Source organism: Gopherus evgoodei, chromosome 5 (genome assembly GCF_007399415.2).
Source record: "Gopherus evgoodei ecotype Sinaloan lineage chromosome 5, rGopEvg1_v1.p, whole genome shotgun sequence".
In the NCBI taxonomy this organism is placed as follows: domain Eukaryota; kingdom Metazoa; phylum Chordata; order Testudines; family Testudinidae; genus Gopherus; species Gopherus evgoodei.
This window is the reverse complement of record NC_044326.1, coordinates 135189406-135205601: the sequence shown is the minus strand read 5'-3', so window position 1 is coordinate 135205601 and position 16196 is coordinate 135189406. Positions and strand designations below refer to the sequence as shown.

Here is a 16196-nt window from a genome sequence, read left to right as displayed (position 1 = left end):
AAAAATACCCGAACGTATTTGTAAAGTCACAGCGCATTTCCTTTCAGGTTACCTCATGTGGAACTTCCTGTAGACGATCCAGAGCTCTGATATGATCCAGTGTATCTATAGATGGAGAGAGACCCCCATGGAGACAGAATATCTGTCCAGGAACAAAAAAATAATATTGATTCTGACCAAGAAAAGACCTCAATTTGAAAAGTAAAATTAACTAGCTTATGCTTATCACTGTTCAGATTCACAGCATTCCAAACCTCATGGCACAGAACACAGTTCTCACACTCAAAAATTAATTCCACCAAAAGAAACACAGAATTCTATAAGTGGTGAAAATCACCAAAGAAAGGTAATATTTCTTCACTTCCATTTCAGAAATATTTTGACTCCCATAGCACTTAACACATAGGGTACAACCTGCATGTGAATCAGGAGGGGACTCCAGCCTATTGAGGTGGTAGGTTAGGGAAGCAAAGTAAAATCCTGCACTAGTTAGGACAGCAGGACCCAAGATGGGATGGAAAGAGCAGCCCTTCCTTCCTAGGCTCTACCACACACTAACTGACCTGGTTGCAGCTTCTCAACCATATTCTCCTCCAACTCTCACATACCACTCAGTTCTGGGACAGTACATGTGGAACTTCAAAACAGCACTGTTTCCACCCCTCTGAAGCTGTCTTTCAGAGTGCTGTAAAGGCAGCTTGGAAAAGGAAGCACTCACACCAGTGTCCGATTCAATTTAGCAGAAGTCCCCACAAATCCCCACTTGAACCAGCCTAGGTTTACTTTGGTCAATACTCCAGCCCAAATCTAGGTGGGCTGCAGTCAGAAATCACCAGGTTCTGGGTAAAAGTCAGACTCAGTGCCACAATTAATTTTTCAAGTCATTCTGGAAGCTGTTGTGCACGATATCTGCTATTGGCCACAACCAGAACTATACTTATGACATCTTTCACAATGAATTTGTTATTATAAATGGCATGTAGCAAATCAAGGCCAGGAACAAAATAATACTCTAACTTGTAAACAGAATGGAAAACAAACTGCTTTAAAAAAAGTTCTATGGGTATAAGAGTTAGAAGTATAATAAAGAGGCCTCAGTGAATAAAAGACTGAGCTGATTCTCACTAATGTTACAAACATGTGTTAGACTCTAAGCATGACACACAAGCAGAGCTCTGAAAAGGAGTTTGAGGCCATCTATTTTTAGGAGGTCTGACCAGATAACTGAAGTACTCCCATCTGACCTTAAAATCTATGAGTAAGATCTATTATCCCCTGTAGAATACACAAAAGCTTACCTGGCCATCTACTAGAGCTGTAAGTGGAAGATAATCAAACAGATCTGTGAAATACTTCCAAACATTGGCATTTCCATACTTTCGTAGACACTCATCATAAAAGCCATATACTTGTGTGATTTGTCTGCTCTCATGATTTCCTCTCAGTATTGTAATGCGTTCTGGATAACGCACCTAGCAATGGAAAGAGAACAATCATTTAAAACATCATACAATAGATTTCTGATTAGTGTTAATTGCATGCCATTCTGAACATGTAAAAAAAATTAAGCTTCTTGTTGACCACTTTAACAAAAAGTGAAATCTTCTAGTCTGCAAACATTTCAGCTCATTCCTTCAGCCCCCCAATTTGTTTCAGAACTCTTGCAACGTGAAGGGTTTTATACTTTCTTAAAAGAAAAGTGTACCTTTAGTGCTACAAGAAGAGTCACTGTTTCCACCGAGTAATAGCCTCTATCCACATAGTCTCCCATGAACAGGTAGTTTGTATCTGGCGATTTCCCACCAATTCTGAAGAGTTCCATAAGATCATGGAATTGACCGTGGACATCCCCACACACTGTAACAGGGCAACGCACCTCCTGCACATTTGATTCTTTTGTAAGTATTTCTTTAGCCTAATAGAAGACAGAGATAACATTTAGGACAAGAGGAAAGTAAACCATATTTTGTAAACAGATTCAGTAAGTTGTTTCAGTGCCTACATGTTACAATCCCCATTTCCTGATAGGTTGAGATACAAGGGAAAAAGCCACGTTGTGATATAAGTAGAGCTGTAATGCATGCTGCAAATTGCTGTGGGGAGAGCTGGCCAACCTTATATACGGCTGGAGGTCAAATCATTGGGATTTTATTGCACTGTCAATGTTTTGAGCATATTAGTTTTCTACAAAAGGAAATATGCACACAGTGCGAAAAGTGTTGACAGAATACTCATAGGTTCACAGATTTTCAGACCAGAAAGGACAATCATCTAGCCTGACTTCCTATATAACTTAGGCCAGAAAAGCAGCAAAACATGATTTAAACATCTTAAGTGATTCAGAATCCACCACATCCCCCAAAATGTTGTTTTCTAGAAGTTAACTGCTTACTGTTACCTCACTTCAAGTTTGAATTTTTCTAGCTTCAATTTAATGCCACAGGATTTTGTTATACCTTCTTCTGCTAGATTAATCAGCCCTCTGCTATCGCATAGCTTTCCCATACAACAGCTAGTTGTAGATCATGATCAAGTCACCTTTCAACAGTCTCTTAGAAAAAGCTAAAATTGTTCTTGTGGCTCTGAATCCTCTCTAATTTGTCAATATTGTTTTTGAAAAGCAGATACCAGAACAGAAAACAATATTCCAGTACATTTCAGAAGTGCTGAACATAGTAGCAAATGTCTCCCTATTTAAGTCCAATTGATTTTGAAAGAACTAATGGTTCTTAAAAAAATATCCTTTGCATCTTGATGGCAGATTACTCCTGTCAACTGAATTACACCAGAATGCACTAACATTCAGAAACATATAAGTATGTTCAAAAAAAGTTTAGATTGTAGTCATGCTTTCCAAAGTAACAAAACACAAGATTTATGGTTGCCCATGCAATTTTAATTCTGTCCCCTTGTGTGTCCACCCTGTGCACTGAATGAGGTAAGAGTCTTCTCAGGGAAACTATATGATTGAAGACTATAGATAATGTTTTCACCTCTTAGCTCATAGAGCCGAGAAGCGATTAATACAATAGTCTTTAATCCTATACTACCACAATGAATATACACAAAGGGACCAAATTACAGTCATGCAGGCAATTGTAAAAGTGGCATCTCCTAATTTTTCAGTGCTTGATTTTGCAACCCAAGTAACTTTTCAAAGGGAGCTTTTTGTATGAAATAGTTATATGTTAATATGCAATCTTTTAGGTTTCTTCAAAAGGAAAAAAAAATGTATCAACAACTTCTTACATAAAAGTGTAACAGCCCTCTACCTCCATCATGTATCAGCAGGGTCTGACTCCTGAAACTTCAGCTCTGCAGCCGAGGCGGCTACCATTTGAACTACAGGACTAACTACAGTAGCTGGCAGCAGGACAAGGTGTGACCCAGGAACCTCTTTCTGTCAACTGATAGAGAGCACTAAGTTTTACAGGGATCCCCTGAGTCAAGATTATGCACAAACAGTCCACCAAAGGGTGGCATGGAGCACTACGGAGAGCGGATGGACACATAATATTTAAGAGGTTACATATGTATACTAAACTTTATGATCTTAAGGCCTTGAAGTTAGAGGCAGGTCACTAGTAGGTCATGTGTGTCAGATAGGTTCTGTTCAGGGAGAGGCTAAAGGCTTATCTCTGTCTTGTGTCACTGTGAGACACAATGCAAGTCACCACCAGCTAATTAAGACTGCAAAATATCTGTGGAAAAGAACACAGATGCAAGGTGTCTGGTTTATGAAAAAAGATCAAAAGGACTGTTTTGAGATACACAATATCCTTTACTTGGGGTACAAGCTGACAGGCAATTGGCTCATGAAAAGAAGGTCACAGACAGACCTGGATGAAAAATGCTGGAAGGACTTTGGGGTGAGTGTTACTCCATAAAACAAAAAAAACCTAGTTAAACAAATCCAGGTTCTAAAATGTGCGTTATAATTTTATATGTAACCATTTGTTTCCAATGCTTCTACTTGCCACCTTTTGAATCTCTTATCTTTGTTAAAAAAAAAACAAACTTTTACTTATTTTCACTAAAAAGATATTTAAATACAGTCCTGTGTTAAATGGAGCCATGATCTGAGGTAACACTGGTAAGGTGATGTGTACTGTTCTTTTAGAAAGAGCATACCTATGACTGCTGAAACTGTCCAGTGGACCAAAGGCTGCACACTCGAGGGAGATGCTTGGCAGACCTGGAGTCAGGGCATACCCATTGCTAACTTGCTGAGGGACAGCAAAGCCTGCACAGGCCTAGAGGGGAATGCTTGTGTTGCCCCTGGCTAGTGGAGCTGACCCACAGCAAGCCCAGAGGAAGGTTCCTTACATTCCTGGGTGGCAGCAATTAAGGGGAAGGTGGGCTAGGTCCAGGAGGTGGCATTCTCTTCCTCCCCTCCTCCAGCAGATGCAAGACTCACCCATGTGGTGTTGGAGGAAACTAGAACACTGAGGCTGGGGGAGGAGGGTGGAGATAGGAAGGACTCCAGTTACTGCAGCAACTCCCAGGCATTCCTAGTGCTGTAGGTGCTGCTGCTGCTTTAGTAACTGCATGGGCCTAGCTCTTGATTGATTTAATTTTAAGTTATTTTAGTAGACAACGTTTTCCTGAGGAGTGCAAGTGAGAGAAGGGAAACAGCAATTTAACAGTTTAACTGAGCTAAACGCAAATGTTCTTAGGAAGCTAGAAAAAAGGGGCAGCTGTGGATAAAGAGAGCTAAGAGATGGGATACAACAATATTTCTCTCACCAACCCTGTCAGCAGGTTCATGCCTCCAAAATTTTAAAAGCGCAATTAGCACCCTCATCTGATTAACCCACAGTTGATAGATCTACTGTTATAGACCAGAAACTGGCTAAGACACAGGAAGGAGCAGGAACAGTCAATTTTTATCTTAGCAAAAGGTTAACAGCCGAGTGCCTCAACGTTCCATTCTCAGTTGAGTGTTAAATATCAGGAAAGGGAGGTGAACAGTGAAATAACTTTGTATTCTGCAAATTTTGCTAACATTAATCAAGTGCAGAGGACTATGAGAAACTTCAGAGATGTAATTAAGCTACATGATGGGCAAATCTCTTGATGAGCTACATTAGCCAAGCCCAAACAAATGTTTGCCAGGAATGCTATCCAACGAACAGCCTTAGCAAATGGACAGGCTCAATATTCTTCATCCAGCCCTTCCTCTGTTTCCATTTTAATCTTCCCCACATGTTTGTAAGCTTTTGCATTGATCTAAACCACAAGCTTATCTCCGGTTCATCCTGTTTGGTTATAACTGTACTTGTCAAGTTTCAGAAAACAAAACAAAAAACACACCCCTTTCCTCATTTATTCTAGGTCCTACCTTTTGTTCCAAATTTGAGGGCTACTTTTTATATATTTTGGGGGTGGAGGTGGGAGAGTAGCTTAGTTCTACTAAATAAAAAAAAAATTCCTGTTTTCTCTAGGATCCTAAGCTAATTCAGAATCACAATGCTCTTGTAAATAAGAACAACTTCCTCCTGCTGGTCCTACAGAGCTGAATCAATGACAAAGTGAGTCATTTATAGGTAAGCGTGGCATTTAATATAGCTCTTGATCTGAACGTAGACACTGTTGTACCATGTCCACGATCCTGCATTTTACCCAAGCAATACGATGTGTAAGTAATGTTTGCTTATCCTTACAGCCCATTTTCTAAGAAAGTCCAGGCAGCTCTAATCTAATTATTTATACCGTTCTCTTCACAGCAGCATCTGAACTATTCTACAAACCTTTAGCTGCTTTTGGCTCAGAAAACTGTGGGCGTTTTCAAGACGTTCCTAATAGAAATCTAGCATTCTGGGATTTTTAAGTCCCAGAATCCATTCGCCGCACTGGGCCTGTGAACACTTTTACATATGCAGACTTGTCATACAATTCAGCATCTGCTGCTTTGGCACTGTAACTTCCACATTCAATTGCATGGAAATACAGTCTCAGGTGGGACATGAGAAGGAGGTGGCTCCACACATGAAGAGGTTTCATGTCCCTCTATCACCAAACTGAGCTACAAGAGAGAAAGAAAACTCTGGGACCGCCCCAGCTCTACCCATTGGCTATATAATGTTATAGGGGAGGGGAAGGCTGAGAAACCTTCATACGATTAAATGTACTTTGGATTCTCTGGAGCTGGAACGGACATTCCAGTGCCAGGCTCACCATTTTCCACTTATTTTATGGACAAGAGAATTGCCACAGTGGTGCAGAGGCTGGAATGCAATACAAACCAGTGTTTTCTGTACGGAGTGTACAACATACGGAAGTCCATGATAGATATCATGAGTCGACAGGGTATGTAGAAACAGCTAGTTTTACAGACCCAAGTGATAACTACTGCAGAAATCCCTGAAATAAAGGGGCATGAAGAGTGTAAGGCATCAACAACCATTCTAGGGTTCTCAAACAGACTTTATTCTTTTCCTCAATCAAGTCAGAGTTCTACCACTGAAAAATCAAGTCATACTCTGGGACCACACAGGTCACTGTCAGTCACATGGGCAATTTTGTTGATGTCACCTATTCTGGTCTTTAAACGTTAGTGATGCCAGTGTATCAAAGTGGAACTATGATGACACAAATATAGCATTTGACTTAAGTGCAAAATGACTGAAGATAGGCAATAAGAGAGCAAAGCTATGAGATCAAAACTTTGTTTAAAGTTATACCAATTTTTAAACGTGTTATGTAAAGTCTCTGCTCAAATGCGATTGTAAGATCTGGAACTTGTATCATTAAGTTCTGCAACCTTTCTGCAGACATTGTAACTTCAGTGATTGTTAGCATAGCCTTTGCAAGCTCTGTAATCTTTGCAAGTTACCACTTGTATGAACTTCCAAGCTTTGTAATATCCCATCACTCAGAGAGAGTGTTAAAGAGGGAGTGTGTGGGGAACATAAGGGAGTGTATGTGGGATTAGGTGGAGAGGAACTGCAAGGAGAAGAGAGCCTGGAGACAGGTGTGCCTGATGTAATCTGCCCTGAGAAGGCAATCACAGAGTGCTGTAAAGAAAAGATGAATGAAAGGTACAGGGATTGGGAAAGCTTTGTGGTGAGGGACACAAAAGAAACACTCTGTGTACGTGACAAGAGTGCCCAGTTCCAAAATAAAAGGAAGCAGTCATGCACACAAGCGGCTGCTCCTTGACCTGCTCAGCAGCCTGTATTTGTGACCGCAGGCGGACATACCAGATCTACCACGCTTCGGCTTCTCAGCCTCCATGCTGTCTCCGGTAACACTCTGCCTGTGTAAGTGTGTGGGTGCATGAGGGTATGAATGCAGTGAATGTGTGCGTGTATGAATAAGCTCCATCTCTTTTCTATCTGACCTAACAGTGGCATTGTAACAAAACTAACACAAGTGTGACCCTGGGTTGGTTTTTAGGGGAACAGAGGCAACAAAACTGACTACATGTCAAGAAGTTACAAGTAGCTTTAGACACTACAACTGCCCCCAAGCCTTCTTGCTAGTTATATTGTGGTATTTTCTTGTTTCAAACATGAATCACATAAAGGAGAAACTATGTATAGTCAGTCTGAATGATCCCATGTGTAGTCAAAATTAAAACTGAAAACAGAAAGTTTCACTAATGTATCCTGAGAAGGGTCCCTGAAGAGAGATGGGTGGTAGGCAAGGACTGGAACTGAACAGAAATAGCCTATGACAGTCTGTAGGATCCACCAGCTTAATGCAATTCCAGCCCATGCTTGTGAGAAGGAAAGTGGGGAAAAGGAGAGTGTCAGATTATGTTGACAGGATTGGTGAGGCACTGAATCAGTAGAAGAGAAAAAAATTCATCTGCAGGAAAAGCATGCTTTCTTTTTGGAAGGATCCAAGGACCTCTGATGCTGGTAGAGAGGTCAATTGTCTGCAATGATCTTGCAACACTGTATTATTTATTTAATTAGCTGGATCTTACAGACCCAAGGTGCACCAGCTAGCACTGATGTCTGACGAAGTGGGCATTCAACCACGAAAGCTTATGCTCCAAAACATCTGTTAGTCTATAAGGTGCCACAGGACTCTTTGTTGCTTTTTACAGCTAGCGCTAGAATCCCTGATGGTAAGGAGTGCCTCGTCCATTTTCAGGCTGAAAAGCTCAGATCCTGCAAACAGTATCCTTAATGGCCATCTGCAGCTGCTTTGATATACCCAACTATTGTAACCAGGATGCTCTGTGCACTGTGATGGCTGTGGCCACCAGAGGCATCTAAGTCTACCTGAAGAGCTGTCTTCACCACCTGTAGTCCATCTGTCATAATGTCTCTAAGCTCCACTCTATTCTCTTGTGGGATCTTCTTGAGAAAAGGTGTTATCTTATCCCATGTAAGGAAATCATTCCACCAAAAGAGCTTAGAATTTGGTGATACACATTTGGAGAGTTGCAGAATAAGCTTTTGTACCTAACAACATCAGCCTGTTTGTCCACTATCCTCCTTTTACACACACAGCCTTTGGAGGTCCCATCTACATAGATTTCTCCCATACCACATGGCCAACTAGCGCAAATTGTGTCAGTAAGATCAGAAGAACCCAAAGCCCTTATGTAGGACATGGTTCTTACCTTCACTCTTGTATGTCAGGGAAAAAAGAGGCTGGAGTGAGTCACAGATCTTTTGCTAGTTTGAGGACCTCTTCATAGAGGGGCACTGCCACCCTGCTTGTATTGAAAAGTTTGTGCCTTCTCTGCCAATAATGTTTCTATATTTAACATGTTAGCTGTTCTCTGCAGAAAGTCTTGGACTGCTCTAACGTAATCACACAGGGAGACTGGATTATAGTGTAACTGCTTCATCTGGTGATGAGGGGCAAGTAGACCAGTTGCAGGTTCTGGGTTATTAGTGCAGTTATCTCAGGGATCCTCAAAATTTTCCTCCACCTCCTGCATTTCAACACTTCTAGCCAGTTTTGACTTGCCTGGAAAAGAGAACTATGAGGGGCGTTGCCTCTGGGAGGTTGACCCGGGAGAATCCACATTGTCCAGTACAGTCAGCGTATTCCGCAAGGATACAGCTAAGGAGGTGTGGGAACCAAGGGAGAGGAGTGAGGGCGCAAGGGAGACATTGTGTGCATCTGAGGTACTCAGATTTATTTTTGAGGATGACCCCCAATGTGACCCTTGGATCAATCTCTGATGATCACAAAGACAACACTGAATCTTTCTGTTCCAGAGAAGGTTGAGAGGGTCAGGGTTCTGGGGAGGACTTAAAACTCAGCTCTGAGAAGTAGGAGAAGGAAGAGAAGTATGTTGGATCAAAAAGGGTACTGATTGTCTACATGCCAGGGTATCTGGCAGACACTGGAACAATGGTGCAGTATCGTACTGGGGAGGCAACTGGTGTTAAGGAGGTGTTTCAGTACCCTTCCATCATAACCCACACCAAGTCCAACACAAGGGACTCCAACCTTGGTGTCATCAGAATATCCCCTTACACTATCATTGGTACCAACATCAATGCTGATACCCAAGCTAGTATCAACGCTGTGGACACCAGCTCAAGGCTCCAATACATCTCAGGAATTGCTGCCAAGGTCAACTGAGCAGTCCAATCTGAAGAGGACCAATATACTGAACAACTGGGGTTGTGGATTTTCCCCAGACAGAGCACACATCAGGTTTGGCTGTCATGGACATGACACCACCACAGGCTAGCAGGGATTGAAGCCTGAGGCGTTTGATTCCTCTTGAGGGGTGAACAGTACCTCAGCACTGACTGGCTGGTAATGACCAAAAAAGGCTGCCACTTGTTATCTAAACTTACTAAAAAACTGGGTTAAGAACTAGAGGAAAATTTAAATTTGCATTGTGAAGTCAAGGAGCTATAAGAGAGCAGAACAGCGCTAAGTTTCCACTTATTGCCTTGGATAAGGAATCTCACAAGACTGGGTGACAAAATGGCAGCTGAAATTCAATGGTGATAAATGCAAAGTAATGCACGCTGGAAAACAATCCCAACTATACATATAACATGATAGAGTCTAAATTAGCTGTTACCACTCAAGAAAAAAAATCTTGGAATCGAGGGTAGTTCTCTGAAAATATCTAATCAATGTGCTGCAGCAGTCAAAAAAGCTAACAATGCTGGGAATCATTTAGGAAAGGGATAGATAATAAGATAGAAAATATCATATTGCCTCTATATAAATCCATTGTCCACCCACATCTTGAATGCTGCATGCAGATGTGGTTGCCCCATTTGAAAAAAAAAAAAGATATATTAGAATTGGAAAAGGTAGAGAAAAGGGCAACAAAACCGATCAGGGGGATGCAACAGCTTCCAGATGAGGAAAGATTAATAAGACTGGAGGGGATATGATAAAGATCAATGAAATCATGACTGGTGTGGAGAAAGTAAATAAAGAAGTGTTATTTACTCCTTCTCATAACCAAGAACTAGGGGTCACCAAACAAAATTAATAGGCAGCTAGTTTAACAGACTAGGATAGTTCAGTGGTTTGAGGATTGGCCTGCTAAACCCAGGGTTGTGAGTTCAATCCTCAAGGGGGCCAGTTAGGGATGTGGAGTTAAAAGAAACAAACAAAAAACTGTCAGGGACAATACTTGGTCCTGCTAGTGAAGGCAGGGGACTGGACTCGATGACCTTCCAGGTCTATGAAATAGGTATATCCCTCTATATCTATCTATATATATATATATATAAAAATTCTTCACACACCAAACAGTCAACCTGTGGAACTCCTTGCCAGAGGATGTTGTGAAGGCCAAGATTATAACAGGGTTCAAAAAAGAGCTAGATAAGTTCCCGGAGAATAGTCTAGCTCAGTGGTTTTAGCATTAGCCTGCTAAACCCAGGGTTGTGAGTTCAATCCTTGAGGGTGCCATTTAGGGAACTGGGGTAAAAATCTGGGGACTGGTCCTGCTTTAAGCAGCGAGTTGGACTAGATGACCTCCTGAGGTCCCTTCCAACCCTAATATTCTATGACCTGTTAAACAGGATGGGCAGGGATGGTGTCCCTAGCCTCTGTTTGTCAGAGGCTGGGGATGGATCACTTAATGATTATCTATTCTGTTTATTCCCTCTAAAGCACCCAGCATTAGCCCTGTCAGAAGACAGGTTACTGGGCTAGACAGACATTTGGTCTGACCCAGTATGGCCATTCTTATGTAACAAGAAACCAAGAGGCATTGGGGCCATGCTGCCCTTTATGCCATTAGATGCAAGAACATGAAGGTACCAAAACTGCTGACTCACAAGGTTCCAAACCCACATGTGTATTGTGAGTGGGATCCATAGAGATGATTCTCAAAGAAGCAGCTTAGATTCTGCAGAAGCTATGGCAGTGTTTCCCTCCTCCCACAAATCAGGAAAGCTTCCTAGTCACCAGTGACAAACAGACATGCCTCACTCAGGGGTTTAGCATACTTTCCATGACTAGCATTGAAAACAGTTTTACAATATCTACAGTTGGTTTTATTATTAATTATTATTTTTATTACCAAGGCCTCCAGGCCTCAACCATGATTAGCACACCTTTGAGATAGGTGGGTGGTTTCCAATTCCTATTGAGGGTTTGAAAGGGATCACTGGACCTGTGCTTTAATCAGCTACAAGTAATTTTCCTGCTAGTACAGTCTACATAGTTTAGCCTCTCAAATTTAAACTATGAAGAAACATAATTTAAGTTCTGTGAAGACAAGGCTCAATATTATTTAGCTGCCATGATCTTAGACACTAGGTGAAGAAGACAGGGAAGCTGATCAACACTGATAATTGGAGATACAGAAATAGTGCCAAGCACTTCTAAAAGGTAAGTAAGTAGCTAGTAAGATACTATGTACTTACAACACACACTTACTTTAACCTTACATCAGATATTTTTCTTTGCAAGGATTCCTTTATGTATGATAAATACAGTGCACCCTCTCCAAGTTTACAGCATTGTGTGTACAGAATGAATTTTCAGAAAATTTATAGGTTAGTTTATGTTCAAATTAAGTAAAACTAGGTCCCTTTAAGAAATTTAGCATGGGTCAATCTTTGTCTGACTAATCAAAATAATGGACTAAAACTACAGAAATTTCTGTATAGAAAATTAAAATCTTGTGCACAGGCTATAAAAACATAAGAAGTACTACCATACTGGGTCGGACCAACACTCCATCTAGCCCAGTATTCTGTCTTCCGACAGCGCTCAATGCCAGGTGCTTCAGAGCGAGTGAACAGAACAGGTAAATCATCAAGGGATCGATCCCATCACCCATTCCCAACATCCTGGATTACAGTCATCGACAAACCCATCCTACTGCATGAACTTATCTAGTTTGTATTTGAAGCAGTTAAATTTAATTAACCTAAATCATCAACAATTTTACCTAATTGCTAAAATTATATAGACTACTAACCCAGGAAGCAGCTCAAATAAATCTTAAACAGGGCTACTGTGATGCCAGAGGTAACTCAACCAGCCAACCCACAATCCATTCTCTAGCTAGTGGACATGCATTAATACACTGGCTGTAGTAACACAGTGGTAGGAAGGGGACTGGATAGCTAGTTGGAATAGTCACTGGTAAATTATTTGGCCCATCATTGCTTTTCTGCGGCTCCCTGCTTGCCCTGAAAAGTTTCTCCTGGCACAGCAGCCTTGGCTCTCCCGGTGCTGGCTGAGACACAAATCCAGAGACACAGAGACTGGGCTAGGCCCCCCCTCACAAAGCATTGGCAATGCACAGTCAGGGCCCCCAAATAACCTGCACTCTGCCCTGCGGTGACGTAGCGAAAGGGAAGGCTATATGCTCTGAGGTTCCGGGGTGACAGCGACACCCCCGGCGCAGATTTCACCGTCAGTCACTGAGAGGAGCCCCCCCCCGCCGCGGGCAGACACCAATGGAGCCTGCCTGACCCCCCCGCGCAGGGCCGGGCCCAGGCGGACTCACCTTCTCGCACAGGCTCCGCACCTGGCTCTCGCCCAGCTGCTTGCACTCGTTGAGCTGCTCGATCCACTGGTCCAGCTCCTTGGAGAAGCCCTTCTCCTCCATGGCGGGGGCGGGGCTCAGCGCCGCGCCGCGCCCCGCCGCGCGCTCCCGCCAACGGCCACGGGGCAACGGTGGGTGCGCGAGGCCCGCTGCGCTGCGCTCCGCTCCCGGCCCTCCCCGCGCGCCGCGGAATGGCGATGGCAGCCGCCGGACGCTGCGCCCTCGCGGCCCCGCCCCTTGCTCCGCTCCGTTGCTTCCGGCCCCGCCCCTCCTAGGGTTGTCGCTTCCGGGAGGGAGGCGGCGCGGGCTGGGGGGAGCGATTGCAACGCTGCTCAGGCCCCCCCGCGCGCCACGCCGAGCTCCCCGGGGTCAGCAGCGCTCCGCTTCCCACAGAGAGGCCGTGGCCGGGGGGAGGGGTGTGTCTGTGTACTGGGAGGGGATATATGGCGGTAGGGGAAGGGGGTCTGTGCTGGGAGGGGATATATGGGGGTAGGGGAAGGGGGTCTGTGCTGGGAGAGGATATATGGGGGTAGGGGAAGGGGGTCTGTGCTGGGAGGGGATATATGGGGGTAGGGGAAGGGGGTCTGTGCTGGGAGAGGATATATGGGGGTAGGGGAAGGGGGTCTGTGCTGGGAGGGGATATATGGGGGTAGGGGAAGTGGGTCTGTGCTGGGAGGGGATATATGGGGGTAGGGGAAGGGGGTCTGTGCTGGGAGTGGTATTGGGGGTAGGGGAAGGGGGTCTGTGCTGGGAGGGGTATTGGAGGGTACGGGAAGTGGGTCTGTGCTGGGAGAGGATATATGGGGGTAGGGGAAGGGGGTCTGTGCTGGGAGGGGTATTGGGGGTACGGGAAGTGGGTCTGTGCTGGGAGGGGATATATGGCGGTAGGGGAAGGGGGTCTGTGCTGGGAGGGGATATATGGGGGTAGGGGAAGGGGGTCTGTGCTGGGAGGGGATATATGGGGGTAGGGGAAGGGGGTCTGTGCTGGGACGGGATATATGGGGGTACGGGAAGGGGGTCTGTGCTGGGATTGGTATTGGGGGTACGGGAAGTGGGTCTGTGCTGGGAGAGGATATATGGGGGTACGGTAAGGGGGTCTGCTGGGAGGGGATATATGGGGGTACGGGAAGTGGGTCTGTGCTGGGAGGGGATATATGGGGGTAGGGGAAGGGGGTCTGTGCTGGGAGGGGATATATGGGGGTAGGGGAAGGGGGTCTGTGCTGGGAGGGGATATATGGCGGTAGGGGAAGGGGGTCTGTGCTGGGAGGGGATATATGGCGGTAGGGGAAGGGGGTCTGTGCTGGGACGGGATATATGGGGGTAGGGGAAGTGGGTCTGTGCTGGGAGGGGATATATGGGGGTAGGGGAAGGGGGTCTGTGCTGGGACGGGATATATGGGGGTAGGAGAAGTGGGTCTGTGCTGGGAGGGGTATTGGGGGTAGGGGAAGTGGGTCTGTGCTGGGAGGGGATATATGGGGGTACGGGAAGTGGGTCTGTGCTGGGAGGGGATATATGGGGGTACGGGAAGTGGGTCTGTGCTGGGAGGGGATATATGGGGGTACGGGAAGGGGGTCTGTGCTGGGACGGGATATATGGGGGTACGGGAAGGGGGTCTGTGCTGGGATTGGTATTGGGGGTACGGGAAGTGGGTCTGTGCTGGGAGGGGATATATGGGGGTAGGGGAAGTGGGTCTGTGCTGGGAGGGGATATATGGGGGTAGGGGAAGGGGGTCTGTGCTGGGAGGGGATATATGGGGGTAGGGGAAGGGGGTCTGTGCTGGGAGGGGATATATGGCGGTAGGGGAAGGGGGTCTGTGCTGGGAGGGGATATATGGCGGTAGGGGAAGGGGGTCTGTGCTGGGACGGGATATATGGGGGTAGGGGAAGTGGGTCTGTGCTGGGAGGGGATATATGGGGGTAGGGGAAGGGGGTCTGTGCTGGGAGTGGTATTGGGGGTAGGGGAAGTGGGTCTGTGCTGGGAGGGGTATTGGGGGTACGGGAAGTGGGTCTGTGCTGGGAGGGGATATATGGGGGTACGGGAAGTGGGTCTGTGCTGGGACGGGATATATGGGGGTACGGGAAGGGGGTCTGTGCTGGGACGGGATATATGGGGGTACGGGAAGGGGGTCTGTGCTGGGATTGGTATTGGGGGTACGGGAAGTGGGTCTGTGCTGGGAGGGGATATATGGGGGTAGGGGAAGGGGGTCTGTGCTGGGAGGGGATATATGGGGGTAGGGGAAGGGGGTCTGTGCTGGGAGGGGATATATGGGGGTACGGGAAGGGGGTCGGTGTACTGGGGTGGGTATATGGGGGTAGGGGAAGGGGGTCTGTGTACTGGGGTGGGTATATGGGGGTAGGTGAAGGGGGTCTGTGCTGGGGTGGGCATATGGGGGTACGGGAAGGGGGTCTGTGCTGGGGTGGGTATATGGGGGTACGGGAAGGGGGGGGTCTGTACTGGGAGGGGTTCTTGGGGGAGCAGGGTATATTCAGCAGGGGGCTGCTGGAGTTGGTGTTTGGGTGCTGTGGGGCAGGTATGTGTAAGGGATGAGTATTTGGGGGGCTGGAGGGGTGTGTGTGTAACGGGGGTATTGGGGATATGTGTACTGGAGTGAGTGGGCATACGGGAAGGGAGTCTATATTGGGGGGTATTTGGGGGTATGGGAACAGGGTCTGTGTACTGGGGTGGGTATTTGGAGGTATGGAAAGGGGGTCTGTACTGGGAGGGGTTTCCAGGGGGTGCTGGAACAGGTACCTGTGGCCTCACTCTCAAGGTGGGTGGGGCAGTGTCACTCCCTGGGATGGTGGCAGGGCAGTTGGCACAGGTCTGGGACACAATACCAGCCAACTGTCAGTCAGTACCTCCCTGCCTCTTCCTCTCCCCAGGACTGGGAGCTGGGGCTTGGGTGGGTGGGATCTGACAGCTGCAGCTGCAGTGGAGGGACCATCGGGATGTGGAGCCAGCTCCTTCTGAGCTGCAGTGTCTGCTCTGCAAGAATCCTGAACATTTCATCTTATTTGAAAAATCTGCTTGGACAGAGGGTGGAAGATCATAAAAGGAAATGTCAGGAAAACCCGGATGTATGGTAACCTACGGAGCCACTCTCAGCCCGTCACCCCCACACAGCACCACTCCAAACCCTCCTGCCACAGTGCCACTCGTAATCCCCCCCATGGAGCCACTTCGAGCCCCTGTCACTTCCCCACAGCACCACTCCGAGACCCTCCCACAGTGCTACTCTGCATCA

The 16196-nt window shown here is 46.0% G+C and overlaps 1 protein-coding gene across 1 annotated transcript in view; it reads right to left on the bottom strand.

The window, feature by feature from the left end:
• The window catches only part of PPP2CB (protein phosphatase 2 catalytic subunit beta), a 31195-nt gene extending 18107 nt beyond the window's left edge, over nt 1–13088 (bottom strand). Inside the window, exons 1-4 of the mRNA XM_030565294.1 lie at nt 12914–13088; nt 1706–1915; nt 1299–1472; nt 53–142 (exon numbers count right to left, since the gene is read on the bottom strand). Of these exons, the coding sequence (XP_030421154.1) occupies nt 53–142; nt 1299–1472; nt 1706–1915; nt 12914–13015 (576 nt within the window). The 5' untranslated portion in view covers nt 13016–13088. The remainder of the gene's footprint in view (nt 1–52; nt 143–1298; nt 1473–1705; nt 1916–12913) is intronic.
• Between the last annotated feature and the right edge of the window lie 3108 nt (nt 13089–16196).